This window comes from Thermochaetoides thermophila, assembly GCF_000221225.1.
Source record: "Thermochaetoides thermophila DSM 1495 unplaced genomic scaffold scf7180000011818, whole genome shotgun sequence".
In the NCBI taxonomy this organism is placed as follows: domain Eukaryota; kingdom Fungi; phylum Ascomycota; class Sordariomycetes; order Sordariales; family Chaetomiaceae; genus Thermochaetoides; species Thermochaetoides thermophila.
The window spans coordinates 2688600-2701694 of record NW_006383034.1 but is presented as its reverse complement, the minus strand read 5'-3'; the positions used below and the strand labels follow the sequence as shown (position 1 = coordinate 2701694).

Sequence of the window (13095 nt, the reverse complement as noted above, 5' to 3'; positions counted from 1 at the left end):
CGGGAGGTTTGCAATTTTTAGCGGCGGTTTAGGTCCAACGGGATCAAAGCTTTCTTAACCGAGATATCCTCTTCCTTCCCCGTTCGGATGCACTCTTCTTTCTCTTACTTACAAAGAAAAAAATCACAGCAAAAAAACATGGACAACGCGACACGACTTGGGTTTTCCACGGCGTTCTCGGTTTTTTCTGGGTCGTTGGTCGTCACATAGGCAACTTGGGCTGACACACAATACATGTCTGGACAACGAGTTAAATGGAAAAAGAAGTCGTGTCTCTTGTTTGGGCAAGCATCTTTTTGTCTCCCTTGTCTTCTGTCTTCCTTTTCTTCCCGGAAGCCATACACACATACACACATGCACACACATATGCACACAGTCATCAGTCACTGGCATCATGTCTATCTTGTTCTCTTGTGGGACCCTCTTGCATGGCGTTCTGGTCGTCGGGCGAAGGTGACAAAATCCTAAGAACTACGGTATCTCTTACTCGCGCTAGTAAAACAAGAACTTTGCCGGGCCTGGATGGTATTGCCTCTGGGTTGTTTTCACCTTTTCTTTTGAGTTCTCCATCACATTGCTCGGGCTACCTAGACGCACGACGAATTTGGAAAAAAAAATGCAAATGATACCCCCAGCTGTACGAGGAAACTGTTCGGAACGGACGGACGGACGGTCGGTCGGTCGGGCTTTGCGACGTGCGGAGGCAATATTGATTTATAACAACGACACATGGGCGGCAGACAGGCATCAGCATGGCATCGGCATGGCAATTGGCATTGGTATCGGCACGGTACGGCATTGGTACACGGCACGGCACGGACATGGTATAATTGGCAAGGTTTGTTTCGACCATGGATGCAAGCAAAGCATGTGTAGAAGGTGCACGGTACTAGGTCCAGCTAGGTACGGGCGGTGATGCGATCGAATCGATGGGTCCAGTCATACAAGGCAAGGCAAGGTCAAGTTGCGGCGGCGGCTGTGGTGGGGCTTCGTTCTTGTGCAATGGAGAGGACGTCTGGTGTTGCGCTGTGTGACCGGGCAGTGTAGTGGTGAATGGATACTTTTTGACATACGTGTTGTGTAAGTGATTTGGTTGAGGTGAGCTATCTTGGACCTTGTCAGGGGACTCGACTTGGAGGTGAGTTGTTGACATCTTGCATGCCTACGGACATTGATCGGTGCTGTGAATATAGAACGTCATCCCACCTTTCATGCCACTCGAAGCGGGATGAGAGACTCGGAGCCCCTAATTCCTAAACAGCTGTGACCTGCCGTTAGAGCAGTGCAAGAGGATCATGTAGAGAGCTGGGATTCTAGCCAATCAAAGGGTTTGAATTGAGTCTCACCTTGGGGATGCAAAGCCCAGATACATGGGCTTAACGCCCAGATGCACTCTATGATGACTCTAGGTCACGAGATGCTGTATTAGATCTGCTCTATAAAACGTCTGTACAAGCGCCGTGTCCTAAGTTATTTCGTTGATTTTGAGATGCCGATATCCATTGTCGTCGGGGAGATTCGTTTCATAAGTTCAAAGATCTCCTGGCTGAGTCTTGTGCAACAACGCCACGGATCGGCATGTTCGATATGCGGGTTGTTGGCTGGGATTGGGGACTAGTTACAGATAGTGATTGGCTTGCTTGCTTACTTGGGGATTTATGCGTTAGCATTCCAGTTTACCATTAGGGAGGTTGTCGGCTTGAGTTAGTCTGACAGCTTGGTATATGGAATTTGGGATTTTGTGGAGAGTCTGTACTTACGAAGAAATCTTTGTAGAGGAAAGCACCTACTCAGCAGAGGCACGTAACTGGAGTTTGCCATTAAGGTCTGCCTTGATTTCGGGGCTCCAGGCAAAGGCAAATAACCCGATTCGGAATTAAAAAGGTAAATATTAGAAGTCATCGTATTGGTACATCTCCTCCTGCGTAAACTCTCCAAACACTCCTTCCCCAGCAACGGTCCGGCAAGAATTATTAACCTTCTTTTACTCCAAATAAGAACTTGCGATCCGCTGTGCTTGCTGCTCGGGTATGAGTACTGATGCATGACAGTATGGTACAAACTTGCAAAATCCTTGACCCTTGCTCATGGGTCACGTCAGTCCTGTCCCCAGCCTTGTTTGTGTTACTGCTGATCCCAATTGCCTTGTGTGTGTTTGCCAGCTTATTGAGTGGAACAGGAAACTGCACGGGCTCTGATAGAATTGGGAAGGTTATAGATATAAGACATGGGAAGTACGCTGGAATGGGATCTACTTCTTGATCAATCATTTGACCAGTCCCTGAGGACAGTGGACCTGGCTTCAGCCTAACCTCGACTGGACTCGGTCACATAATCACAAACCCTCAGCCAGTCGACGTCAACAGCCAAAATGAAGCTGCCAGTTCTCCTCCTTTTCACCCCCATCATCTCAGCTCAACTCCCCTTATGCCCCAACTACGCCGACTACTCCAAGACCCGCCACCCCCCCTTCACCTCGGGCATTCACTCGCTCCCCTTCCAACGCCCACCCCCCCACTGCCGCACCTTCAATTCCTCCGCAGTCGAGTCACACATTGTCCAACTCAAATCCGAGATCGCCGACCCAGACCTAGCCCAGCTGTTCGAAAATGCCTGGCCCAACACCCTTGACACAGCCGTCCGTTGGTTTGGCCGGGGCGCCGAGGATGACGAGGAACTGGCGTTCATTGTGACAGGGGATATCAATGCCATGTGGTTGAGGGATAGTGCGGCGCAGGTGAGGGCTTATTTAAGGGTTTTGGAGCCGGATCATGAGGGAGAGGAGCCGAGCGTTGGGTACAAGGTTGGCAAGGCAGAGGGGGATACTGCGAGTCTGGCGGCGCTGTTTAGGGGGGTAATTAACCTGCAGGCGAGGTACATCTTGTCATCACCGTTTTGTAATGCCTTTCAGCCGCCGGCTGAGGCGGGGATTCCGAGGGGCGTGAATGAGTTTGCTATGGCGGATGCGGTTGCACCCCCGCCGAATGGGGAGACGGTGTTTGAGTGCAAGTTTGAGATTGACTCGCTGGCGGCGTTTCTCCATCTTTCGGCGGATTATCATGATGCAACGCACCACACGGCTTTCTTCTCCTCGGCCAAGAACTGGTTGCCTGCTATCAGAACGATTCTCTCAACCCTCAGGACGATGCAATCCCCAACCTACGACCCCCAGAACGGGACTGTCTTGCCGGCAGGATATACCTTCCAGCGGCAAACCACTCGCGCGACCGAGACAACGGACAACGATGGGCGAGGACACCCTGCCCGGCGCACGGGCATGGTGAGGACAGCCTTCCGGCCGAGCGATGACGCCGCCGCATTGCCGTACAATATTCCCGGAAATATGATGATTGTTACAGGTTTAGCAAGGGCAGCTACAATCGCCGATGCTGTTGGAGACAAGAGCCTTGCCGACAAGATGAGGGCTTTGCAGGGGGAGATTGATGAGGCGGTCAAGAAATTCGGTATTGTACCCATTTTGACGGAGTCAGGGGACATAGAGAGGGTATATGCCTATGAGGTTGACGGGTTTGGATCGGCGCTGCACATGGATGACGCCAATGTCCCTTCGTTGTTGTCGATCCCCTTGTTGGGATATTCTTCATCCACAGATGAGGTTTATCTTCGCACCAGGGCGAGGGTCCTTTCACCTGAGGGGAATGGGTATTTGATGCGTGGACCAGCGCTGAGTGCTGTGGGAGGGCCACATGTTGGACCAGGATGGGCGTGGCCTATGGCGAGTATTGTGAGGGTTTTGACTGCAGAGATGGATGATGAAATTCGGGGGGAGTTGAAAGCACTTGTGGGAAGTACGAGCGGGTTGGGGCTGGTCCATGAGAGTGTGAATACACAGGATGGGGGACAGTGGACTAGGCAACGGTGAGTCCTTCTGACTCGTTCGAGTGCGGCCGTGTGTTGAGCAAGACTGACATTGACAGGTTCTCGTGGGCGAATGGACTATTTGGAGAGATGATTCTTGATCTAAAGTGGAGGAAGCCGAATTTGCTGAAGGAGAGTTACCAATAGGTGCGTGCCAGGGTTGTAGGGTAAGGGGTCATAAAGGGTAAGCACTTATACGATGAAATTAAACATCCAGGTGTGTTCATTATGCTGTTATGGCTGTCTTAACGGTCCTATTCTAGAACATCAGCCAGGTTGGGCCATCATGGGAGTACTCAGGGTTTAGATATGTGCTTCGCAAAAGGCAAGCTGTGTTTAGTCATCTTAGCAGAACATATCAGGAAAAATATGATGCCCTATATCAGCTTCCCTGTCTCCCTAATGCTTGTTATAGCTTTCATCAGTGTAATTATCTACCTCAATCATTCTTCTCCTGTCTTTGTTAGTCAAAGAGCAGACCAACTGGTCCTTCTTCCATCTCCTTATCTAGCTATATGCTCCAAATTCCAACCTCACAAGCAGAATGTGATGCCGTTCACACAAAGATAATTCACAAACTCATCATCAACCCCTCCCCCAAAGGTAAACCTTCCCCATGCCGAACTCACTACCCACGCAGCCCTCTCAACCTCCCCCTGCCTGATTTCCCTCTTCTCCATCGCTTCCTCAACACTCATACCCCCGAAACTCAGCACATTGGCGTCAGCCCTGTCGACACGTAACCAACCTCTCCTGCCTGCCGTGACTGTTGCGGTCGCTTGGGAACTCATTGACAGGGTCGACATCGAGGAAGAGGTGCTTGGAAGGTCTCCGAGAATGATGGTCCCCCACCATTGTCGGCAGTGGGATTTGTGATGAGGGGAGTAGAGCATGTAGTTTTCTATGCTTATGAGGCATTCAGTCAAGGAGAAGTGTGACTGGGATTTGGTGAGAGGAGGGCGGAGGATGTGGACGTGACTTAAATCCTCCTTTGTTATCCTCACTTTGGCTCGTTCGGTCTCGCTATCATGGCAAGCCCAATTCCCATCCCCGGCCCCCGAAGACTCTCCTGCAGACCCTTCCCCCGCCCATCCTTGCGACAAAGGTTTAGTTGCTAGTAATCGGAGAACATCAAACGTCCCATCCAAATCCACCACCGCCACAGCCATGCAATTTGGCTCCATAATGAGTGTCGCAATCAAAGGGTACACCAGTTCCTTATAGCGACCAGAAACTGCCAGCCGGGGAGGGGACTGGGTTGCGCGGGAGTGCTGCGTTAGGAGTTCTGCCAAGGGGGAGAACGGGTCTGGGAAAGAAGGAATGCGGAGGGGTTGTCGAGGGTTTGGAGGATTGATGCCGGGTACTGGGTCGAGGTTAGGGTTGTTGGGGTTGCTGTGGGAGGTAGTGGTAGTGGGGGTTGTGAAGGCTGCTTGGAAGTAGATGAGAACCTGGATGTGTGTCAGTATGTATGGTGATGATGTCCTTCAACCTTTCAACTTCTGAGAAGAAAACACCTCACAAAAGAGTCTTTGACTTTAGCGAAGCAGAGTTCAAGAAAACTCCCTCAAAGTGACATACCTCCTCCAAATTAACAACTTCCACCTCCCCCAAAACCCTCGCCCCCAAGCTCTTCGCAGACGCAGCCATCAAGTTCGCCACTCTTCACCTTACCCTCCTCCAACTCAACCCACTCTAGACAGCGAAATGGCACCCCCCTGCGAAGCCTTCCCTTCCCGGCAACTGCCCCTCCGCGTGCAAGTCAACGTAGAAGGCAAAGCGCGCAAGACCGAGTCGGGCGCACAAATCGACCTGGCACGCGATTGTGAGCTTTTCACGCTGCTGCAGTACGAATGCGTGGTGCCGCGGCCCGATGTTCCCGAGAGCCCCGTGACGTGTTGGCCTGTGCGGAGGTGGTTGCGGAGGTGAGTCCTCTTTCCCGCTATTTCGAAGAAGAATTGGATAGTTTGGAGGGGGCTGGAGTCTGATTGAAGTTAAAGGTGTCAAGATAAAAAAGGCAGCTTTACGGTGGAAACGACGGCGTGGGAGGGTATTGCGGGAGTGGGAGCCAGTTCTGCAAGGGAGGGTAAAGCGATACAGTAGGAGGAAGAAACAGTAGCAGTAACAACAGCTGCGAGGAGCAAGTAGACAGAGTAAAGCAATACACAGCCATTCTTCCTGGGCAGCAGCAATGTTTGTATCACTCAATTCACGCGCACTCAACCCAGTCTAAGATCTGTCAGCGACGACTCAATTCGTCTACCACAATCCCTATTCTACACCCCCTAGCTATGCACCCCAGTCAAGTTTAGAATAACTCATTCCGAGCCAGTAAACCCTCTCAATCAATTAATCAATCGAGCTGTCGGGTCGGGTCGTTCATTGATAGGCGGCCGCCCGCGCAGCGCGCTCCGCCTCGAGCTTGCGGTAGTACTCATCGCGCGCCTTGGTTCGCGGCACATGGAAGCCGTACCTGTACACACACATCGGTCAGGTCCAATTCTCTGTCTTCCGCACGCGTGTCCGGTCGTCGGGTAGGTTGGTTGGGGTTGGTTCGGCAACGTAGGCCTATTCGGTATACAAGGGATGTAGGGAATGGGGTAGAGAAAGATCGAGCATACCAGAAAGCGGAGGCCATGGTGAAGCCAAGACCTGTTGCCTCAGTCAGTCTCCCACAACTCCGGCAAAGAGCTTTGGAGTCAAATACTTACCAAGTGCGACGCTCAGGTCCGTGATGAGGGCCCGGCGGAGCATCTGTATCGATTCACCAACGCATCAGCACTTGTCTCAATCCTCATGCCCATGCTTCTTCCCCCAACGCCAAATCCTCCTCTTCCTTAGTTTTCTTCTCGGCAAACCGGATCTGATTTCGTCATGCACCCCACGTCCTTCTTTCCCTCCTCCCCCTCTTCCAAAACACCAGGGCGAACACATACACCAGTGATGGGAGCGATAGCCATTCTGTCGATTTGTGTTTCCTGTCGAGGACTGCTTCGCGTAGGCTTTTCTCACGAACGGGTTGCTTGGGTGTAGCTGCGGTGGAGGGGAGCTTTGGAATCCGCCGATGAGTGGTTTGACTGCGCTTCACTTTGCTACTAATTGGAGCTCCAGCATGGGCTGATCCATCGGAGCTTAGCTGCCAGAGGAACACGTGATTTGCGGATGGATTCCGGCAAATTTCGTTGCTTGTGGCTTGCGTAAGCCGATCGACCGGTTGGGTGGTGGATCGCATTATCGGGGTTTAGGAGCGGCAGCATCGATAAGGGTGTACAGGTCAATGGACATAACGAGTAGGACTTCAAAAGATATGGGAAAGAAGAGCAGTTAAAGAACACAGGTTCGCATTAAACTGATTGACATATTCTCCATTTTAGAATTTGTAGCGTTGTTGCAAAGTGTGATGGTTCTTATATTTGGAGCTGTTCAACTCTTTGACCCTGAACTTTGGGATATCGAGTTCAGAACTGTTCAGCTTCTTTAAAGCCCTTAAACTACAACCTTGACAGAGAAAGTACGGTACTACCTAATCAAGGCTTGAGTCACCAGGTGTAAGTCAAAAATGGAAAATTAACTAATGTCTTCAAAATGTTTTAGCATGTATGGTCGCTCTAAGAAAAAAAAACCCTGATCATAAACTCTTGCTCAAGTTTTGGTCAGTTGAGAAAAGCCAACTTTCAATTACGAGAGGTCATGAACAAAAAAAAAAAAAAAACAAGCTCCTGTACTTAAGCAGTATATTCGCTTTTTTAACCAGACACAGATTATACACGCTGCACTCTGTGCCGCATGTCATCAACGGGTATATACAAATCCGACACTCAAAACAAACCAAGTGACTGGATCCCAACCCATCGCAGTATAAACAAAATCCAATTCCTCTTAATATCCCAACAATTTTGAGAATCCCAGCTCACACAATCCACCACCCATTGGTTGGTGTTTGTCCCAAATTCCCAACCCATATTCCATCCAGTAATCCCATTCCTAGCCAAAAGACCAACCAAACGGACAGCATGAAGAACATATCCAACTGTGAAAATTAAATCAAACACAAACCACAAACCAAAATTCAAATACAAAATGCCGCTCAACTCATCACTCCTTCCACAACTCCAGCGCCTTTGCCGCTGATCCACGCCCACGGAACGCAACATAATACTTTCTCAAGAAACCGCTCTCCCCACCCAACAGCCCCTCGTCGCCCCCACAAGCGCGCACCATGTCATGCAGCACAGGCCACAGCCCAAAGTCCGCCGGCGAGGCCTGCACGCCGCCACAAATGTATAACCCTTCACCAAACTCAGAAGAAACCGCCTCGCCCGCGACGCCCTCCCACTCCTCCAGCTCCTTCTTCATCAAAGCCCTCACTACGTCCTTGCTAACGCCTCCCTTCCCCAACATGGAGCCAACCTCCTTCCACCTGACAGCCAAACCCTCTGCCTTAGCCAGCAGAGTAAAACGCTTGGCAACCTCCCCCGGCAAGAGCTGATCATATCTCCTACCCTTCCCATACACCGCATCCAAATATCTCAACACCGTCCCGACCCCCTCCACAACCGCCCTACTAACATCATTCTCCTCGAACCTACACACGCCCTCCACACTCCCCTTGGCACACGAAACCCCTAGCTCCCCCAAAGCCAACAGAACACTAGCGTTGCCAACTGCCCCATCTTTAGCCCCCACACAAAACCTCTTTGGCACACCCATATGCAACACATCAAACCCCTTTCCATACCATTCCTGCCAATCAAACTCACTAGAATGATTCTCCGTCCCAAAAACCTTCAACATGGCCACCGCCTCGTCCGTCAACCCGTTCTTAACAGGCTTGGCCTCCTCACGCGTCTTACCCGTCGCGCCCTGGCCCCAAATCAGTGTCTGGCTGGCGTCGATGTACGTGCCGATGTGGCGGAAGGTCAGGCTGATGCGGGCGCCACTGTAGGCCAGTTCGGCGGGGGACTTGTCGCGGTCGGCACGCTTGTCTTGTCGGATGGCGTGCAGCCAGCGCTCGTTGGTTTTGAGGCCCATGCGCATGAGAGAGTTATGGGGCAGCGGGGCGCGCTGGATCTGGCGTTTGGAACCGGCAGGGGCCTTCTTTTCGTCGTTGCTGTTGTTGTCATGGTCGTCGTCAGGCTTACCGTCTTTGTCCTTGTCCTTGAGGGGCCGCTTCGTTCTGAAGACCATGGTTCTCTGCGCTCCCAGGCTCACATTCGTGACATATGTGCCCTGGACGATATCCAACGTCTTGTCACTATGCTCGCTGATGTAGTCGTTGCCGTTACGATAGTGCTGGATCAAGACGTGGTTCAATGGGTGGCCGACGATCTTCTCGGCAACCTCCTTAATCTTGCGAACGGTTGGCGTGAAGGGAAGCAATGGGGGAGACTCGTCGTTCGGATGACGGTACACTGGCATGCTGCCATCGGGAGCGACCTCTCCCTGGACGGCCACACGGCGTGGGACCTCGCCGCCCATGTGTGACATGCCGGCCCAGCTGACCTCTTCCAGCAATTTACCGAAGGCAATGTCGGCAAGTTCGGAAGGCAGGACGTTGTAGAAGATGGTCGTGTCGCCCTCGCAGAGGGGCTCAGAGGAGGTGACGGTCGGTTGGTCAGCCATGGTGGGTGAAGGTTGTTGCGAGTGAGTCGGTGTAGTCTTGGACGAAGGAGTAGATGTGATCTCAGGAGGAAGGGTGGTCAAGTCGCTCAACTTCAGCTCGGCGGTAGCCCGGGTCACTGATTCGATGCTGCTGGGGTCGAGGCTCTTCGAGCTGCTTTCTTGGTCGATGCGGTCCGCGTGGACGGTCGTGGATGCGTCTGTGTCTGGCTTCGATGCGGACGGGGTAGACGAGGTCTTTTTATCGTCGTCGACGTCGAACTTCTGGCAGATGACGATACGTGTCTTCTCGCCGCGCTGCTGGAGTCTTACCCTGGGCTTCTCAGTTTTAGTGTTCGCAGCCCCCGGGGCTTGGGTCGGACCTTTTGGGCTCTCTGACTCTGGATGCCTCCTCGCCGTTGCATCACCATTCTGGAGATGATTCTCTGTACTTCTCGCACTTTCTGCAAGCTTCTGCCGCGGGCTGTCGCGTGGTGACGTTGACTCATCATCGCACGTTACGCGGTTCGCATCGGCAGGTCTCGCAGAGCTAGTGTCCTTGATGACGGCACCCTGGTCATCAAGAGGGCGCAATGCCACTCTGTCTTCCAATAGGTTTGGCTGCGGGGAGCGGGACGCAGGTTGCGGCCAGGGCTGATCATCCGATTGCTTGCGCTCGTCCCGGTCCTCTTCGGGTGCGTGTGGTGGCGAAGCAGCTTGGGGCTCGAGCTCTCCGGGTCTAAGCTTGGGCGGAGGCAGCTGGCCCTTAGGGCGCAGCTCCGACGACTCCGCTTCCGAGCTGGAGACCTTGGGAATGGCATCGGCAGGCACACCACTCAATGCTGCACTGCTGCTGCCAATCTCGATGTTTGAAATGGACGGCGACAGACCAGACGAGAGCGTTGGTGGTGCCGGCGGCCGAAACTGCTCGATCAATTCAGCATATGTGACCACATCGCTCCCGGTCACTTGCACCAGCTTATTCACAGCAGCACGATGACGGCCTGCGTCACGATAGCCACAGCAGTCATCGACAATGGTCATCTGAAAGCCGTGCTGCGCTGCATCCAATGCTGTGGCATAAATGCTAACGTTGGTGAGCGCTCCGCAGACGTAGAAGGTTGTGACGAAGCGACGGCGGAGGGTCTGCAGTAACGGCCCCTCGGCGAAGGCACTGTAGTGTGTTTTGGTGAAGATGATATCTCTGCGGTCAATCGTTGCTTGCACTTCAGGCGCAAACTGCGCACCCTCGGTTCCTGGCACCACGACGGGAGTCTTCGGCTCTTCCCCCTCAGGGATTTCAACTTCGGGTGTCAAGAAAGCCTCCTTGTCTTTCTCTGTGATAGCAATATCGTGCACCACAGAGACAGGCGACCTGCCGCGGGATGTCTCCGCTGCCTCATGCAGAGCCTCTAGTGAGGTAATGATCTGGATCACCCGATCGCCATCAACCAGCGGCCGGTTTTTGCGGAACTCGGATCTCACCCAGATCACATCGCCGGACTGCGTGTCCCTGAAGGCCTTGACCAGGTCCAGCACACGGTTAACCCAGCCTTCTGGTTGCTGGGTGTAAAGAGGGCCGTCTGGTGAGATGAAGTCATTCTGCAGATCTATAATCAATAACCCCTTGCGCGTCGGCACGATTGGGATCATGGACGCGGGGAATGGAAAGCTTGGCCCCATTGTTACAACTTATTGAGCGTCGACTAGAGACTAAGCAGGTTGAAACTGCAAGAGCCCTGGCCGCGGACTCAGCAGCACGCAATAGTTAGCAGCGTTATCATTACAGGATCAAGGAATCAGCTTGCCACGTTGGGCACTCGAGTCGCGTAGGGGCGATGAGGTCGACTCGAGAACAGCAAGGTCGTTTTTTGTAGCTCGGGCCGAGCGAGTCGCGACTTGTTCGTCCGTCTGCAGCTGCTAGCCAAGGCACGGAGCTTACACGAGTATCGAAGTTTGTCAAGCTCTGAGGACAGTTCACACCACCTTGCTGGTCGCGGGTATCAAACACCTGAGCGGTTGTCAAGACTGGGAACAGGCTCCGGTCGTAGTCAAAGAATCACGTCTTCGAGGTTGATTGAGGGTCACACACTTGCTCAAGCGGTCGACAAACAATCTGCGCGGCACGTGAAAGGACTTCTTCGTTCGTATGGGCGGGATATGGATGAGGAGCGGCTCGAAGACACTGAATCTTGGGACAAGCGGCGTCTAAGCGGTTTGTCGTAGGCATGTACAGGTGACGAAGCGGCAGGACAAGGGTGTTTGGCCAGAGCAAACACAGCGATTGTGATGCGACACGGGGGATTGATGAGCCACTACACCCCACAGCAGCCCCGAGCCAGCAGCCAAACAGGCACGGAAGAACTCTGTAAGAATGGTCGTGTATGGTAAGAAAGTTGTAAGAGACAGTAAGGAAAAGAGCAGTGTATGTAATCTATAAGTAAGCAATGGCGAAAACAACCGAGAACGCGAGCCGCGTGGGGTAAAATCCGAAAGCTGCGGCGGCGAGCGCCAGTATGAATGTTGAAGGCGTCTGCAAGGCCACTGTGATCGTTGGGTCGCCGTGATGTTGCAGATCGACCAGTTCTTGCGCTAGGGGACGACAAACAAGAGATGAGACGAGTGAAAGGGAACGATGTGAATTGGAAGTGAATGTCACCGAGACGCCAACGTAGGCGAGGACCTGAAGGAGTCCAAAGGTCGAGAACGCGGAGAGACAGCCCACACCTGGTCCGAGCCTGGGCAAGCCCTGAATGGACTCCTGGCCCACCGATCAGTGCGGGTTGTGGGACCCCGGAGCCCTGAGCTGTCTAGCCGGCAGCCCTCTGCCCTCTCCCGTTCCTTGCCCTGCTTGGCCTTGGCGTAGGCTTGATCTGGTTGGCCAGCCACTCAGCATCCGGTGACAGCAAAGGATTCAGCCAGCCAAAATGCCCTTCTTTGCACTAGCAATTTTCTTCCAGGCGCTGCTTCCGAGGAGGATCGAGGATGAGGAAGGACGGAATCAACCTTCATACTCCCACGAGATATCGAGCCTGCCCTGAACCTGTGTTCTGCTCTGATGGAGCTGCCCTGTGCCTCGTGCGCTTCTGTCAGCTGTGGGAATCCACTCTCCCGCTGACGGATGGATCCGCTGCGGAAGCTAAGAAAACGTTGTGGGACACGGGCTTGCTTGTGGGACGAACGCAAAATTACAGTCAGCGACGAAGCTCTCATCGTATCACTCACAGAATCGTCAGCGAGATGCCCTGCTTGAACTCCTCGTACGCACATCAAATCTCGATCCTCCACACCGGGTGCTGATTCATAGACGACGGCATTACACTCCTCGCACTGCTGCCCCTTTGACTGACTTACCTAGGGAGAGTCAGTGTTGACTACACAGTACGGCTGTGCAGCATACTGAGCACGCTGCAGCTCACACTGGAAGCAGAAAGGCTGGGGAAACTCAAGAAAAATGCACATTAGGACAAGACGGAGCAAACCGCAGGACGTGGACGGAACAGTTTGCATTCTGTAGTTGTGGTGCAAAAACTGTATGCGTGTAAACCGTATTTGGCCGTCCACTAACGGTTAACGGTGCTCCTGGCCTCCTGCGTGTCTCGCTTCGTGGCTTGCCGGCTT

At 53.0% G+C, this 13095-nt stretch overlaps 2 protein-coding genes across 2 annotated transcripts; one reads left to right on the top strand and one right to left on the bottom strand.

The window, feature by feature from the left end:
* Window positions 1-2371: 2371 nt before the first annotated feature.
* CTHT_0047200 (uncharacterized protein) lies at window positions 2372-3883 on the top strand (the record flags this gene model as incomplete). The annotated part of the gene is made up of 1 exon (XM_006695027.1): window positions 2372-3883. One exon carries the CDS (start codon window positions 2372-2374, stop codon window positions 3881-3883), a length of 1512 nt encoding a protein of 503 aa, XP_006695090.1.
* A 4088-nt stretch (window positions 3884-7971) lies between these two features.
* On the bottom strand, window positions 7972-11157 carry CTHT_0047190 (uncharacterized protein; the record flags this gene model as incomplete). Its single annotated transcript, XM_006695026.1, has 1 exon — window positions 7972-11157. The coding sequence occupies one exon, from the start codon at window positions 11155-11157 to the stop codon at window positions 7972-7974; it is 3186 nt and encodes a 1061-aa protein (XP_006695089.1).
* Window positions 11158-13095: the final 1938 nt, after the last annotated feature.